At 53.0% G+C, this 16,849-nt stretch overlaps 5 protein-coding genes across 5 annotated transcripts; 3 read left to right on the forward strand and 2 right to left on the reverse strand.

Annotated features, from left to right (window-relative positions):
• Positions 1-217: 217 nt before the first annotated feature.
• Positions 218-2,230, forward strand: COCSUDRAFT_42633 (PsaB RNA binding protein; the record flags this gene model as incomplete). Its single annotated transcript, XM_005646777.1, has 6 exons — positions 218-226; positions 427-612; positions 718-874; positions 1,166-1,429; positions 1,689-1,893; positions 2,137-2,230. The coding sequence occupies 6 exons, from the start codon at positions 218-220 to the stop codon at positions 2,228-2,230; spliced, it is 915 nt and encodes a 304-aa protein (XP_005646834.1).
• Positions 2,231-2,430: 200 nt separating this feature from the next.
• Positions 2,431-7,579, reverse strand: COCSUDRAFT_29586 (purine 5'-nucleotidase; the record flags this gene model as incomplete). The annotated part of the gene is made up of 12 exons (XM_005646778.1): positions 2,431-2,969; positions 3,690-3,871; positions 4,178-4,257; positions 4,680-4,896; positions 5,246-5,383; positions 5,585-5,700; positions 5,876-6,050; positions 6,317-6,404; positions 6,500-6,648; positions 6,893-7,063; positions 7,211-7,324; positions 7,442-7,579. 12 exons carry the CDS (start codon positions 7,577-7,579, stop codon positions 2,867-2,869), a joined length of 1,671 nt encoding a protein of 556 aa, XP_005646835.1. The 3' UTR covers positions 2,431-2,866.
• A 961-nt stretch (positions 7,580-8,540) lies between these two features.
• On the forward strand, positions 8,541-10,204 carry COCSUDRAFT_33474 (ribonuclease III). The gene is made up of 4 exons (XM_005646779.1): positions 8,541-9,028; positions 9,143-9,355; positions 9,454-9,556; positions 9,669-10,204. Exons 1-4 carry the CDS (start codon positions 8,778-8,780, stop codon positions 9,777-9,779), a joined length of 678 nt encoding a protein of 225 aa, XP_005646836.1. The 5' UTR covers positions 8,541-8,777; the 3' UTR covers positions 9,780-10,204.
• A 238-nt stretch (positions 10,205-10,442) lies between these two features.
• COCSUDRAFT_16778 (hypothetical protein) lies at positions 10,443-13,677 on the reverse strand (the record flags this gene model as incomplete). Its single annotated transcript, XM_005646780.1, has 13 exons — positions 10,443-10,493; positions 10,602-10,656; positions 10,881-11,145; positions 11,482-11,675; positions 11,815-11,905; positions 12,001-12,077; positions 12,229-12,305; positions 12,417-12,507; positions 12,647-12,795; positions 12,907-12,963; positions 13,109-13,204; positions 13,318-13,440; positions 13,519-13,677. 13 exons carry the CDS (start codon positions 13,675-13,677, stop codon positions 10,443-10,445), a joined length of 1,485 nt encoding a protein of 494 aa, XP_005646837.1.
• Positions 13,678-14,525: 848 nt separating this feature from the next.
• Positions 14,526-14,849, forward strand: COCSUDRAFT_55988 (hypothetical protein; the record flags this gene model as incomplete). The annotated part of the gene is made up of 2 exons (XM_005646781.1): positions 14,526-14,657; positions 14,802-14,849. The coding sequence occupies 2 exons, from the start codon at positions 14,526-14,528 to the stop codon at positions 14,847-14,849; spliced, it is 180 nt and encodes a 59-aa protein (XP_005646838.1).
• Positions 14,850-16,849: the final 2,000 nt, after the last annotated feature.

Consider the following 16,849-nt stretch of genomic DNA (forward strand, 5'->3'; position numbering starts at 1 on the left):
ATCTCTCAGTAGAACGCCCAAAATTTTGTATCGGAGAACCGAGAACCCGGCGTTCCCTCCTGACTGCCTATCCTATCACTTCTGCGGCAGCGTAGATGATGTTCTTGGACATTATAAGTGTTCATTTGCAAGACTACTGCTTGTGAAACACTGCCAGGGATTGTTGTTGGGTGTTCACAGTGTGCAAATTCCTGTGCAGCTATGCTTTCTTTAGGAAATGAGACTCGTGCGCTTTTCAGAACACATACAGACGATCACAGGAGACCAGCGAGCACAAACTTGAATATTGCATCGTCACAAAGTCGCGTGTCGGCCGCTGTCAGGAGCTCAAACCGCCAACCATTCAGGAGGGCCTCAAGACTGAGATGTGAAGCCATCGATACTGATGTTGGTCCTTCCACGGCAGCAGAGGCCCGATCTGCACAGCTGCCAGAAGAGGAAGAGGCACCATCTACATCTGTGCCCACATTCAGCACTTGGGAGCTCGACTTCTCGTCCAGACCTATCCTGGACGCCCGTGGCAAGAAACGCTGGGAACTGCTCATTTGCAGCCCGGATCGCAGCTGGGTGTACTCCAAGTGGTTCCCAAACAACAGAATCAACAGCACGCAGGTGAAATGCAATACATGCTGCACATGTGGCCCAGTGCACACTGCTCAAGCATACGTTCATGCATGTCGAGTTGCTCATGTGAGGCCTGTGTGTGCATTCCTGCAGCTCAAAGCAGCCCTTCAGGAGATCATCGAGGCGGAAGGGGCGGTAAAGCCACAGACAGTCAGATTTTTCAGGGGCCAGATGCAGACCATCATCTCACGAGCGCTGGCTGACCTGGACATCAAGCCCGTGCCCAGCAGACGCTGCTTCAGCTTGATAGGTCCGCGCATGACCTTGTCAATGCCTCAAAGACTTGTATCAAGTTCCAGCAGTATTCGAGATGAACCTCTTTACCTGTTGCTGCTTCGCCTCCCGGCTGATCTGTCTGGCCATGCAATCAAAGCCAGGCTCGCCTGGCTTCTTCATGGGGTCACCGCCTAGTGCAAAACTGTATCATATCATGCTATAGGGGAACGACGAGACACTTTCATCCTGCACCTATGGATGTATTGTGAAGATGCAAGGGAACATTGTAGGCCGGGGCTCAATTGTGGTACCTGCCGTGCTGCAGGGCTGCTGGAGGAGCGGCTGGAGACGGTATACAAGCGGGCAGCGGGCTACAGCGACAAGGCGACCAGCCTCTTTACGCTGGACCTGGGGCCGCCGCAGGATCTGCCGGACGCGCTGCGCGGCGAGTCCTGGCTCTTCGTGCAGCTGCCGCTCGGGCTGCTGCGCGAGGAGCTGCGCGCCGTTGACACTCGGCAGACTTTTGGCGCCAACTTTGCGCTCGCCAGCGCTGGCCTCGCCGACCTGCCCGATGACACACCCATCCCCGGTGCTTTGCCTGTCTCTATGCTCTACAGGCCCTTGTTGCTTCCTGAGTCTGCTTTGATTTTCTTCAGTTTTCAAGCTGTGGAAGTGTGCATATATGCATGTGCAGCCGTCCTGCCATGAGCAGTTCTACTCTTGAGGACAGCTATTGAGCAAGTTATTTTGCTGTTGGGATGGCAGGGGAGAGGTTCTTGGTTGAACGGGCCTCCAGAATGTCTTCTTAGAAAGGTGGCGCGTGTACATCAGCTGTTACTGGATTGCAGGTGTGGCGGTGTACAGCCGGAGGGCGGTGCCGCTGGCAGCGTGGACGTCGGGGTTAGAGGTGGCCAATGTGGCGGCAGACGCTGACCGGGCATGCCTGGTGTTGGAGACGGGCGTCAACCAGAGGTGGAGATATGGCAACTACCAGCGCACCCCGGAAAACACCGCCGATGCGCGCGCATGGGAGGCCGCCAAGATAGCCGCCAGGTGTGCGCACATGCCGACATGCCGCCTGCGTGCTGCTGTGTGGGGGAGATAACACCATGAGTGTTTGGCTGGTATCCTCGGCGCAAAGGATGCCCATCATAAGATTTACGTGCGGGAGTGAAAGTGGGAATAGCATGCATGACACGCTCAAGTGGTGGCTTATTTAGCCGGCAAGGTAAGCATAAAAATGTGGCAATCAGAGGAGGGGGGCATGGGTGGCCTGATTATTATGCTGCTGCGCAGGGGCCTTCACTTCCTGGTGGTTCAGGCAGATGAGGAGGCGGATACCAGCGCAGGGCTTTGGTTGCTGCAAGCTCGGGAGCTTCCCAAGATTTGATGTACTTAGCGATAGTCAGTGTCTGGGAATTGAAAGCGTATGCTGAACCGAAGACTTGAGATTAGCTACATTGCAGACCTGCTTTTCTGGATTGAGTTGATCAAGCCGGACAATTCGTGACAAATTCTTGAACTTCCATGTGCAAGCTGTGAAGGCAAACCTGTGTTGATGACCGGATATTGATTGTGGACAAATTACCTGCACTGCAATTGCTGTTACAGGTGACCATGAGCCCTGGTCACAAAGATCGTAAGGCTTGCAATTGCCATATACCTCACCTTATGAGGGAGCTGCAAGTCCCATCTCATCAGCAAATTTATCACAATACAGTCATGTCCTATCTTTCACACACACTGTAACAGTCCAAGTGCTTGTCCATGCGGTTAAATTTTTGTCTTTCATTTGTTTCTCTTTCAAGCAGTATTCGAAGCTGCTCCCATCAGCACATCACCCGTAGCAATAATTGCCTGGCCGTGCCCTGGTGAGCAGCGCGACAGCTGTCATTCCAAATACAACTTTTCCAACCGCAACAAATCTCTTGCGTCATGGGTGATCACTGCTCAAAGATGCCAAGCCAAGACACCATCGCAAATGCGCTGCGTTGACAGCGCCGCTCATGGCCACCCCAGCCTGAGCTCATGAGTCAGCAGTCTGAGACCGCCGTGGGTTGGGCAGGGGACAAGCAGGGGGCTCCACAAAGGCAGGCTCCTCCTCATGCGCCATGTGGTCCATCCGGCCCCTGTCCACGCGCGTTCCCTCCCTCACATTTTAACAATAGTGCATGTACAATTTCACATCTCCCTGCTGCCCTACAGGTGTGAGGGGCATCCCATACTTCCACGTATTTCCCAAGCACCGACTGACCCTTCCAACAGCAAGAAGATTTCCCAAAAATCGGCATGAAGCCACTAGTGTTACATACAGCGACTGGCTTTTACAGCAGCATTTGCACACTCCCAGCAGGGACTAACTGCTCACAGACAAATGATACATACTGTGCACGATCCCTAAGACTTTTGCACAAAAACAGTCCGGCGACATCAGTTGGAGTACTTGATGCGAGCTGCGCCTAGGAATGCTTGCTCTCTGCCCGGACTGTCAGTAAGGGAACCCCAATACCTGCGCAACAAACAGAGAGCAGCATCACCCCCTGGTCAGGCCAGAGCTTGTGCGACAGGGGCAGATGCTCACGCACAGAACCATCACATTGCTGTGAAGCCTCACGGTGGCACATCTGCCGCCCAAAGCCAAAGCAAGGCCGAGACCAGGGGGCAACCTGCACCTCCACATCTACCCATGACTGTCACCTCTATTTGACCCCTGTTGGGCACGCCTATGATATCTTCCGGCCACCCCTTGACAGGGACCTTCAGGAAGGTATTTACGAGGCATGTCCCCCCTTGACAGCATGCCTGATCATGCAAACACATGCACAAGGCCGCAGAACGGCTGGGCGCACCTGTAGGACTTGTCTGGGGAGTAGAAGCAGAGGTTGGAGACGTGGGAGGTGTAGAGGCAGGCAAAGCGCTCGACCTGGTGCGCGAACCGGCTGTTCTGGTACCCCGTCTTGAGCAGCTGGCCCCACACCTTGTGGAAGCGCTCGTGGTGCTCCTGCAGCAGCGCGCTGTGCCTCTCCCGCACCTGCAATAGATCCACAGCGCACTCAGTCACATGTCAGTTTTAAGCACGCCATCGCCAATATTTCCTGCAAAGTGCCTGCTGGCCCCTGCTCTAAAGGGATATTGTAGCACTGAAGCAGGAAACCACCATGGTTGCCTACAGAGTGCCATGCTGCCCCCCACGCTGAAGGGTGTCTTGACTGTCAAGGAAGGCAATCACGTGCATGTCAGCAGCCCCATCCCAGCTCGAGCCCGGGTCTGAGAAAGGCACATGCACTGCCAGCGGGGCAATTGTTTTAGAATTGTGAGACCTGTCCAAGGCACACACCTTGTCCCGCTGCTCCCTCAGGTTGGCCACCACCTCTTCCAGGTCCTCCTCATCAGGATCGCCATCCAACAGACCCGCAGCTGCAGGCACACACACCCGGCACCTAAGCGCCCTTCTACTAATCGCAGAGCAGCCGTCACTAGCACCCATGACCACAACATGGGCATGCGTATACTTCCCGGCCTCAAGGGACAGATTTGTCCCCGCAAATACAGTACTCGAATGATCATTCTCCACAATGCAGTGAGGTACCACATCCCAACACAGTGCCACAGTATATCAGCTGTGGAGATTGTGACCGCCTCCCCAAAGTGGACTACTTCTTGGGTGCTTGGCAGAAGGTCCTCACTCAGGGCAGCAGCATGCAGCTCTATTCTAAGAGCTGGATGTCAAATCTCTTTATGTCAAAATGGTATGTTCCACCGCCTTGCGACATTACTTCCCACAAAGAGCTCCGGCTACTTAATGAAAGGGGTGCGCATTATACATAGGGGTAGCGCACCGCGGGAGCGGGCAATGGTGGCCTCCAGGCGCTGTATCTGGTCTTCGAGGCCATCGCGTTGCTGACGCAGCGTCTTGAGCTCGCAGCCGACGCCGACACTGGCGGCCTGGATCTCGAGCTCTGTCTCCAGCTCGGGCACGACCAGCATGGTGCGCCAGCCCAGCGTCTTCTTGCTGCGCAGGATGTCCCCGTAGATGTGATCCCCCACGTACAGCACCTGCGCGCACATGCCGCCCCGTCAGCTTCGCATATGTAATCAGACTGGGTAGCCCTCCATAAAATTGCAGCTCCTTGAAAGAACTGGTCTACACTGGGTCATTGACCAAAATTGCAGTTGGGACATCCCTCGAAAACAAACGCTCCTGCTTTTTGCTCGAGAATGAAGAAACATAATGCTGGAAATAACAACAATTTGCGGCTTTGATGGCTTGCGCCCAGTGTGGTAGGTTCGAATACATGGTCAACCTTTAACCCTCTCAAGCTAAGCTTCTGGCACAAGCTTGCGTCATTCGCAGTAAAAGACGGTATGGGCAGTAGCACGGGTGCATCAGGCGGGTGGGGCGCGCCTCGCCGCCGGAGGAGATGTCGAGCATTTTGTGGAGGTCCTGGTAGAAGCCGCCCTGGAACACGCGGCACTGTGCTCCCGCCTCGTGCTCCCCCAGACCCCCCGGCGCACTCGACATGAACCCCGGCGCGGGCAGGTCCTGATTGCATTGCAGAAAGAGCTTCATATATCACGTCGTGCACCATAACATCATCCCCTTTGGGGACAAGGCCAGAGGAGTCAATGCCTGCTTGGATGCCAAGCAGAGGCCCAAAGAGTGGCAGCTTATGCAAAGAAAAGGCTGGCAATGACGTTGGATGATGCATCAGTGATGACTTGCAAGGCCATTGCAAGGAATTACCTCCTCGCCAATTGGCACCATGGGCGTCCCACCGTCTGTGTTGCACAGCATCCCTGTCTCCGTGTGCACCTCAAACAGCGCCTTCTTCTTTATGAAGAACTCCGGCTTGCCGCAGCCTGCAGTAGGGGCACCTTTCAGCGCATGTGATTACCGTAATGAACCCCTGAATGCACTTCAGAGGTGTATGGCAGAATCAGCATGAAACGACTCTTCGAGAGTCGGATGTGGTGACATGAGGGGTGTATTGGCAGCAGCATCACGAAAGCAGGACCGGGATTCAGCATGGGAAACCTGTGATGACGACGTCGAAGTACTCGAGCCATTCGAAGTTTTTGTCGGCGCCGGTGCGGCCGGCGAGCAGGAAGTTCATGACGACGTGGGTGTAGTCCCACAGGCTGTTGGTGGCCAGGAACAGCTTGCGCCCACTCGCGCGCAGCTCCTCCAGCAGCTTGGGCAGCCGCGGGTCCTGCGCCACATTCAAGTGAATCATCTCTCCTGACATCAAGAAATATAATGCAAAGCTCTGTGCTCATTATTGCATAGTCGTACCCTGTGAGTGCATTCTCTGGACCACAGTGGTTGTGCTCTTGGTCACAACTTGAAGAAGACACAAGCCACAGCCAGAATTGACCCAGAGGACGCACGCCTCCACAGAACATGTTACTTATCATCATGAGCAAGCCACTTTCAGTGCAGGTCCAAAGAATAATGGCCTCAGGGATGGAAATGCACCTCGTGAATGTACTTTGCTGGGTTTTCCGCGACGCTGCGCTTGAGGCTGCCGTCCCTGTGGCACAAGTCCACAGCCGCCCTGACATCCCTGCACAGCCCAACAACCTTTACAGATTCTCTGCTCAGACAAACATGTGCATGCCGTGCTTTTGAGCAGGCATTTTTCAAAAGCGTTTGGGTCACCTGTAGATGTCAGCAAAGGTTTTGTTGGGCGGCATGATGCCAGGCTTGGACTCCATGAGCTCGATGATCTGCATGAATAGATGCGCCTCTGCCAGGCTGAACAGCGTGTCTATCAGCGCATAGTCCGGCTCGTCAAATTCTGTCCTCTCCTGCACCATGCAACACGATCTCACTGTAGCCTTCATCTTGTTTCTGTTCTGAACCTATGAGCACAACAAGCAGATGAGGTACCTGAAGGCGACAGATTGTCATGGCCCCTTCTCACACATGATGGTATTTGCTGGTGCTCCTGGAGGGCTGATCATGGGCATGGCACGCAAGCATGGAAATTGATAGAAGCTGGACTACCCAGAAAAGTATGCAGTTGTTGAGGTTCAGAAGGAGCTGCCTCACCCGTGCGTGGGCATATGTGTTCAAGCGCTCCTCCCTGGTCAGTTTGCGGAAGCCATGAAAGGCAACTTTAACATACTTGTGCCGGTCCATCTTCAAGATGTTGCCGCGCTTCTTGTCGATGATCAGGCCGCGCATCATGTACCGGAAGTCAAATTCAAAGTCCAGCAGCTCCTGCAGGAATGACTCTAGGTTTGCATTCTGCAACGCCAGCTGCAGAACAAGAGCGCAGAGGACAACAGGGGTAGTTGTGTCCGCATGGAAGCCTGTACATGGGCTGATCAGGTGCAGAAGAAGAAGGGAAAGAGCAGTGCTGCGCACCTTTGGGTAGTCAAAATTGTGTATGAGTTTGTTGATGGTCAGATTGTAGGCGAGCACCTCGAAGGTCTCTGGTCGGTACTGTGACAAGGTGTAGTCCATGTCAAATCCAATGGCCTGCAGGCAACAAGATAAATTGCACTTTACACTCCTAAAAGGGCACCGCTCACACCATGTGTCGCATGTCAAGTCTCCTCCATCGAAGAGTTCATTTCACCGCCAGTGGATGAGTACAAAGCCTGCCTTGATGTGGGCCATGTTGAGGGAGCGGTTGCAGAAGATCCTGCGGCGCACATCCAGCGGGCTGGCCCACACCTCATCCCACCAGGCTGGATAGTCCTCCGACACTGGTGGCGGCGGCGGCGGCAGCATGTGCCCAGATCCCGGGTGCAATGGCTGGACACACAACACAGGAGAAGATCTCACTGGACTGTAGGCGCATGCGCTCCTCCAGACTTGCATAATTCATGTCACATGCATCCTGATAGCCATGATCACCCAGAATGCGAGGGTGGTGCGGGGTGCGCATGCAATGCTAGGATGGGTCACCTTCAGAATGGCTTGCGGGCCGCCTGCAGGTTTGTCCTGCGTCTGCTGTACATTGCCCCCTAGAGACGTCATGCACCTAGTTCCTTGGACAAATTTCCTCGATGGTGACGTGCCCTCAGCTCTGCGCACACATGTTGTTCGTTGCGAACTCAGGTTGCACCTCATGGTAGAGCTAGAACAAAACGCAGGCAGCTCTGGCTGTACAGCCTGGAAGAGTGAAGAGCACGTCCTGGCTTGACCGCATCCACACCTGAGACTAGGCAGAAACAAGATGGGAAGTGCCTCTATTCCCCGGTGGATAGCAGTTGCTTTTCGTCCAGATCTGATCAGAAAGGACATCGGTGAATAAAAAGGGGCAAGAGGCTTGGTCTGCCTGCTTGTCAGCCCTGAGCATTGCTGCATAGCTTTTGTTCCTGATCTTTACTCATCTGACCTCATGGAGTGCGAACCCACATCATCAAATGTTGCTTCCTTTTAGGGAAAGATTTTATAGGCTCAAATCGCTTTATTCAGTCAACCTCACAAAAGGAATATGCCCCAGAGCGCTCTTGAACAAGAGGCTGGACAAGTATTCCGCAGCTTGCAGAGCACTATGCCCGATTTCGAATGTTCTGGTGCCCCCTGAGCAGTGCACGATACTCTCCAACCTGACTCTTGTCTTTTATCGGAGGATCCCTAGCCCTTCCCCACTGCATGCGGACCCCCCGATAAGGAACGCGGCTGACTCCGCCGATGTCATGTTGCTTCAGGCATTTTCCAAGGAAACGAAATGAATGTATTGACAGAACATCAAGATCTGGAAGATCTGTAACACTGCTGTAGCACCAGCTATCTTGAATGTCGTATGTCGACCTGGGCACCAAGAGCTGCTCTTCTAAAAGGATTGAAGCGGCAGCTGCTGGACTGCACCCTTATTGCCAGTGCACCACACAGACAATCACATCTGAGGGGCACACATGCACCGTATATGATAGAAGGGGGCTGGAAAGGAGGGCATGTATGCCTTACACCAACCAGCAAAATGGTGCTGACATACCATGCCCGACCATCATTCCATAGCAGTAGGCGGCCTTTCAGCTTCAACTACTCTTCAGGGTATTCCAGCTCTTGTCGCAGTCAGTCCAATTCTCCTGCAATGAAGAGGGCCCAGAGTATAGCACACCCGCGATATGTCCTGCAGCAGAACCTTGCCAAGTGTGCAAGGGACGCAGAGGCCTCCAATACACACTTCCCAAGCAAGGAGAACTTGGACGAGGTGGAAGTCATTCTGGGGTGAGCAAGACTCCTGCTGCTTCGTTCTTCACAGCTCACACTCTTCACAGCTGACACTATTGTGTAAGCCTAGTAAGTGAGTCGCACCACCGCTGACACTGGTGCTCATTGCAGGTACACCTTTCAAAACAGCCAGTGGCTTCTGCGGCTAGCTCTCACGCACTGCTCTTTGTACTCAAACAGCGCTGCAAGCAGTCTGGCATGGATGGGAGATGCAGCCCTCCATATGGTGGTCACTGAGCAGCTCACAGCCACCTACTCCACTGCAGATGTGGGAGATCTCACAATGGCCCGTGCACGACTGATATCACGGGAGACATGCACAGAGTGAGTATTTTTTGCATCGCACCCCGCGCTGCTCAATAGCCTGGCTTTGTCGATTAGCAGGTTGACCTTGCTGGTTTTAATAGGTCTTCTGCTTGCAGGAGGGCCAAAGCAATGCAGCTACATAAATACATGAAGGTTGGCAAATCAGTGCTGTCAAATACGGGGATGAGTGATGCCATGATCGCTGAGATGTTTGAAGCGGTAAGCCTCTTCCTTCGATTCACTTTGATGATGGAAGTACAAGCATGAGCAGCTCTAATATCTTGTGATCACTTCGGATGATGTCAGTGATGGAGTGATTTTGTGCTTGCAGACCCTTGGAGCTATCTACATCGACGGCGGCTTAGAGAGCGTGAGGGCAGTGTATAATCATCACTTTCCCTTGCCAGAGTCAATCAGACATGTGCTGAAGCCGCCTGTATGATATACTGTAGTCTTGCCAGCTGCCTTCTTTGCAGCCTGTGCCATACTCTTCACACTCCAGGGAGGCAGGCAAGACTGTTGTTATCAGGCAGCATCCTGAATTTTGAGATGAGCAAGTAGTGGCTGAGTGTGTTGATGGAGAGTAGCAGGGTGACTTACTAAGGTTTTTAGATTTATTAGATTCATCCTAGTAGGATAAATCACTTATCCTGCTTAAACTCAGCGCAGCGCTAGCAAACCGGTCTGGTGCCACGAGTATGAACTCATGAATATGATCTTTTAACTCTCTCAAAAAGCTTCATGAACTCTTCATAAGCTTGAGCAACCGGAATTTTGAACCAGGTCCAATAAGCCCAACATATAGGTTGAAAGAGCCCGTCTGGGAGTGCATTGAAAAATTGAAACTGTGTAATCATGGCGACACAGAGAAAACTTGCTCACCGAGCACAACATGCCGCTCAGTGAGTTTACAAGCCGAGTCCTTCTGTACAGCAGAATTAACGTGTCTGTACAGTTCCAACATGTCAATCAACATGCAATCTATCTATCTGTCAAAAGCAATGCAGAAGCACAACTAAAGCACTTCCTTGCTTAACAGCGCTCCTAGCAAAAGACCACTATAAACAATGGAATGATGAATTTTTTGATGAGCAGCATCTGAGGCCTACAGATTCAGCCGACAGATGGGGTTCTTCTTCACCACTGACAAGCTGACCTGGACAGCACAGCAAGATGCATCAGCCGACATCGTCCAGAAAAGATCCAATGTTGCTCAGAGCATCTTCAGGAGACAAGAAATATAAGTAGCCCTGTCCCAGCGCACCTTGTGGCCGAACAGGTCCCTGATGTTGTCAATGCCGTACAGGATCATGGTGGGCCTGCAAATTAAACATAGCTGACGTCCTCAGCACTGTTAAATACATTGCAGCCGCCAGCAACACTCGATAGAAACGTCCTGCCTGCACAAACGCCAATGGGCAGGGGGCAGGTGGGGTGCTGTCAGACCAGTCGTCAACATACATGACTTGAGCCGAAGAGCACAGCAGAGCGGAGATGACTGTGCTGCTAGCATGTGCCCAAACAAGGAAGTGCTGGTGCACACCTCTCCAGGCCGAGGCCCCAGGCGATGACATTGACGTCTTCTGGGAGGCCCATGGGGCGCAGCATCTCTGGGCGGAACATGCCGGAGTTGCCCACCTCCACCCACTTGCCCAGCTGCTCGCTGTAGGAGAAGATCTCCATGGAGGGCTCCGTGTAGGGGTTGAAGGCGGGCTTGAAGCGCAACTTGGGCAGGCCCAGGCGGCTGAAGAACAGGTGCAGCGTGCCTATCAGGTCCCCCAGCGTCAACCCCTTGTCGCACACCACGCCTGCACGCATGCACATGATATGTCATTGCTCGCTGACGTGCTGCTGCCTGACAAATGTGCGTACCAGCAATAACGCATGCATGTCTTAACACAAAAGCACTCATCAGTGAGACAGCCTGCCTGCTACCATATTTTAGCAACCTTGACCAGAGACAATAACTGCACCGCATAAATCTCACCAAAAGCAGCTTTGCGGCGCAGCCAAAAGGGCAGAGGAGCAAGATGTGAGGCAGGGTCTTTTCTGTTGCTATGGTATTCACTACCCTGGTGGAGAAGCCTTTCAGCAAAAAAGGCAGTGACAGGCAGGGCATCAGCGGCCCAGATTCCGAGACCTACCTTCGATCTGGTGGAATTCAGCGAGGTGGGTGCGGTCGATGGCCTCATTGCGGAACACGCGGTCAATGGAGAAGTACTTGGCGGGCTTGAAGCCCTCCTGCGCCAGCTTGTACAGCATGCGGCTAGACACTGCCGTCGTGTGCGTGCGCAGCAGGTTCTTCTCCGCCTCTGACTCCTTCCAGTGCGACCCGTACCTTCACAGTGCACACAGAGCTTGACTTACTCGTGATGCATTGTGAGTGAATGAACCTTGCGATGCAATGGGCAGTGCAGTGAGCTTGATAGTGCGGAATTGCAATGTAAGGATACTGGATATGGGGGCCTCATGCACACCCAATGGAGCCAAAGCCGCCATTCTCGTGGGTCTCCCTGACGCGCTGCACATAGTCCTGTGGCTGCTTTGAAAGCGGCGTGGCTGCTGGATCTGCAGTAGCGGAGAGAAACTCATCAAGAATCCTCGGGCGGTGAGGGCAGTACAGCAGGAGGCCTTTTCAAAGCCGAGGAAGTTTCTGGGCTTACTTGTGAGGAAGAAGGTGTCATGGGCATCTCGAGCTGGGTGCTGCTGTGGCTGGAATAGCGCATCAAAATTCCAGAAGCTGCAGAACACCCCACCAATCAGTTCAGTGGTTGATCCAGTGCTCCTATTTCAAAGGAGAGGTTGCAGGCGTAGCAGAAGAATATGAGCTGGATTACTGTCCCCATGTGCTTCGCATGAAGGAGTTCATAGGGTCCAAGTGGGCACAGCACCTGCTCTCAACATAATTATTGGTGGGCATTTCCTCGAAGCCCATGCTGGTGAAGGCCTTTCTGATCTGGGTCCGCACCTGCAAGCATGAAAACATTTTGAAACAGGACGAAATGGCGTAATTGTGTCTTGGATATCGCCAGACTCAGCAAAGTACAATTACGCCCTGGATAAAATGTTAAGAATCTACCTTCAGCAGTGGATGCAAGTGGCCTCCGTTGGTGGGCTGCCCAAGAGCATTGAAGTTATATGGCTTGAAGTCGGCATCCTTCCAGGAGCCCCTGAGCAGCAGCAAACTCATGCAAACAGCAGCAATGCTGCAAAAGTGCACAATGTGTATAAATTCAAGATATTGGGAGTGTGCATCACGCGCTTCCAATTGTTGAGTGAAACATCCCTGGAGGTTAGCAACCAACTCACTTTTGGAGCATCTCATGTGTTAGCTCTGTGGCTGGCTTCTTTTTTTCCAAAGCAAACTTTACACCCTTCTTCAAGGCATACGTCTTCCATGTTTCTGCCTTCACTAGCTTCCTCTTTCCCAGGGCCTCCAAGTCTTTCCGGTTCACCGCCTGGGCATCAGTGCCATGCTGGACTTGTTAGTGGGCTGCCATAATTCCTGTGAGAGGTTTGCTCGGAATCATCATTGAAATTTCCTACAGTCTCCAGCATAACATTCTCACCTGACCCTCTGAGATCTGTTTCAGAAGGTTCTGTGTGGTGTCCTCAATTGCCTCTGTCTGTACAGAAGACAAACATTGCCATCAGGTATCTCTGCAGCATAAAAGACCCGAGCCATCTCCTGGTCACAAGGAGGCACTTGGGAGCCGGCAGGACATCACGACTGATTTGACCTTACAAAGTTTGGACTAGCACAGGCTGCACCTCGCGCACAACCACTTGTTGTCCATCTTCCACCTTTTGCATGCCTACCCATCCATACTTCCTTGCTGGCGCGAAGGCTTTGTCTCCGAAGTTGGCCTGCGTTCAGCACCAAGAAGTGGAGGTGATTTATTTGCAGGCAAGCACCTAGGGTTGTGAATTCCTCCAGCGATAATCAGTCGAGCTACAAAGCATGGGAATGCAAAGTTCACCGTCAGATCCTTCATTAAAATCCCTTCAGGCGGAAGTGCTGCAAACAATTTTGCCTCGGGAGATCCGTGATCCCTATAGCCCTGTGCCTCCTCCGTCAGCACATTTCTAGAGTGGGGGATTTCCTGCGCATTTTTTGACGCCTTAAGCTATAATGTGACACTTTTGACCACTTTGCACAGAGCACAACCTGGGAAAAGCACTCTTGCCTTTGATATTATCATCTCGTAAGATTGGAGGCTCTTGATGCTTCCAACGACTTCCTTGTGATCATAGCCTGATGTGCTCGCGAAATCTTTCGAATCACCGATTTCTCCATCCTTGTCTAGTGTCTGCAAGATGAGTCTCTCCAAAGCAGACATTGCCACGGTTTAAATAATCACCGCGTTTTTCAGGACCTATATCAAGCTTGAAACCTTGGTGATGTCACAACAAGAGATTATTCCCCAAGACCAATGCTCTCCTTCCAGATCAGTGCGGCTGCCAAGACGCCCAGCACCAGTCAGCTCTAAGGGCTGAAGATCACAGACACAAACAAAGTCTCAAATACTATTTCAAAGGTTCAGAATTATACAAAAAAGGAGCACTTTGTCTTCCTTCCCAGATCTGGCGATCAACATGAAGGCGACCGCCCAGGAGGGAACGCCTTGCACGCGCACCTCAATCGCACCACTGCATGCCCAGATTTTGTAAGTCGTCCTCCGTAGCCCAATTTCTATTCTATTTACGTAATAGGTCAGGACGACAAGGAATCTTTAATGGAGAGAGCATCTGCATCAATGCCCCTGTCTGCAAAGTGATTTGAAACATCCATCAGCACATGCAGGCAGGGAATTAGGCCAGAACAGCTTTTCCAAGGAGGACGGTGCATGTAAAGAATTTCGTCTTATTTAATCTGAAACATCCGACGAATCCTTGGTTGGAGTTGGCATTTTTTTCCGGCGCAACCAATGAGCTGGAAGAGGTTGCCAACCTTTCTTGCCAATTTGCCCCTTAGATTGATGCCCTTCACCGAACAGCAGCAGAAAGCATTCGAAGCAACAGGTCACGTCAGCGAAGTAGCTTTCAAGACAACCCCTAGAGTGGGCAAGGTAATCTGGTTGCGGCACCCTCGTTTGTTCTTTCAAGTTATTCTGTCAGAAGAGAGGTTCTGAAAGTCGCTCCGGGTGCCATACCAAAATCCAGCAACTTGAATTCTGATGATGGTCTCATGCAGCTGGAAATCAAGCAATTCCTGGAGAGAGTGTACGGGTTGAAGGTAGCTGCCATCCAAACTGTCAACTACGAGGGCAAGAAGAAACGCCGAAAGACAGGCTACTTCCTGCGACCAGGATACAAAAAGGTACAGCCCTGCAATCCCATCCACGATCTGCGAGATTGCTCCCAAGCTCTTTTAAAATTGCACCTGCCTTCGGTGGTACACTACAGGTTGGAGCCTTTGTGCTGGTCGTGGATGCTGGGCAAACTGATGTGATGGGGCTTGCAGGCGTACGTGACCCTGAAGCCGCCCACACAGGCATCACAGAGCTCTTAGGACGCAGGATCCCAGCCACAACCTGCATGTTGATGACAGCTCGGGCCATTTGAGCATGGCTGACGAGCAGCCAGGCCCTGCTCCAGAGCCAGGCCCTGCCCCACCACCCGGGCCTGCTCCGCTGACAGAACCTGCTGCAGAGTTGCCCAGTGCTGCAGCAGAGGGTAATCAGGCGCCAGAGCCAGTGGCAGGGGCTGCAGCCGATGATCCAATCTATGTGAGCAAGCGGGAGGTGCGCAAGAATGCGGGCAAGGGCACCAGCAAGAAGTCCATGTACTTCCTGGAGTTCTACCTGGTCGACAACCATGGCTATGAAACGCTTGCGGCCACCGGGGAGGACCAAGGTGTGCATCACACTGAGCAGCGACGCACTGCTAATGCCTTCTTGTATGGCGTTGTCGCGCCTAGCATTGCCGCCTCACTGGGATACGTGCCATCTGCACCCATGAAAATAATTTGCTGGCCATAAAGGGTCAATGCATACACGTGTGTACTCAGTTTTTATCGTAAAAGCTAGGATACACTTTTGTATGGGGTGGTTCTACTAAATAAAGCAGAGCCACAGCTAGGCACAGCGGATTGGAAGACTCACCACGGTTGTGCATGTAGCAGGTGATGCGCACTACACGTACCGGAACGTGGCCACCTTCGACAGGTACGGCGAGATGTCGGTGCACAACCGGAAGGAGCTGCTGTCGTGGCTGGACAAGATCATCGAGGACACGCAGCGCGCGCACAACTTCCACCTGGTCAGCGATGATGAGGACGTGCTCAGCGCTGGCGTGGCGCCAGGCTCACCTGTCCAACTGCCCACCTTCATCACCTTCAGGTATATCTCCCACACCACTCACCTACCTGCTGATCCTGTCACTGGTGCACTGTACTTCTCATCACTATGGACTTGCATACAAAGAAGGTATTGAAGGTCATATCTTCTTTATTGGGGGCTGGATTTTGAAGCTGAATCCAAGCCATAAAGCCAGATTTGAAGCAAGCCCTAGGCGCACCAGCAAGGAAGAATGAGGTTGATGCATGTCTGGTGCAGGCAGCAGAAGGTGCAGGATGAGAATGGGTGCAGGCACCAGAAGTGGTGGCTGGTGGATGACAATGGCCACGAGCACCTGGCAGTGGTGGGGGATGAGAGGGAGCCCAGAGATGGCCACTACAGCTACATAGCTGAGAAGCCCTTCTCACTGATCCGGCCTCTCGCCTGCCAGAACCAGGCCAGGGTCACCAGCTACCTAGAGGAGGTGCCTGCTCCCAACTTTGCCGCTGCTTGCTCCTGCTATGACCGTCCTGTCAAAATGCTGTTGAATGCGACTTGAACTTTGCCTGTATCACTCGATGCATGCCACTGGGCTGGCTGCCGAGCATTTTCTGAATTTCTGATCATTGCGTCTGCAGTGGATCACGCATCCCCAGCAGAATGTCCATGACAGTGGCCCAGTCGCATCGCCCACCCGCTCGCAGCCAAGGACGTATATCACCACAGGTGTGTGCTTGGTCCTGTCAGGGACCCCTCTTTGCATGTAACTTGTACTTGCAAATCTTGGAAATGTCTTCGTGGGTTACCTGCAACGACCGAGTGATTGATATCGAGTGTGTGCTTGGTGCAGTACCTGCTGACGGGGACAGCACTTCCCAGCCGCCAGCCGTGCGCCCCCCGCTACCTGTCGCCTCCACACCTGCCCCTTCGCAGCCCGGCAGCACAAATGAGGCAGTGAGTCTGTGCCACCTATAAATATACCACATTATGGCCTGAGCCCACGTTTCAACGCATTACTGCATTCTCCTGAATCTCCATGGCTCATTGATGCTGTGTAATTGTCCAACCAAGTATCTGCCGGGGTTGGCAGGGCACTAGCGCGCCTGGGAAGAAGACCGGGTGGGGCAGCCAGTCCAAGGCCATGCGCAGCAGCCTGCGGGGCAAGACATCCAAGGGCGGCAAGGGCTCCAAGTCCGGCAAGGGCGGCATGAAGCGCAACGCCAGCTTCTCCTTC

This window comes from Coccomyxa subellipsoidea (genome assembly GCF_000258705.1).
Source record: "Coccomyxa subellipsoidea C-169, whole genome shotgun sequence".
In the NCBI taxonomy this organism is placed as follows: Eukaryota; Viridiplantae; Chlorophyta; class Trebouxiophyceae; family Coccomyxaceae; genus Coccomyxa; species Coccomyxa subellipsoidea.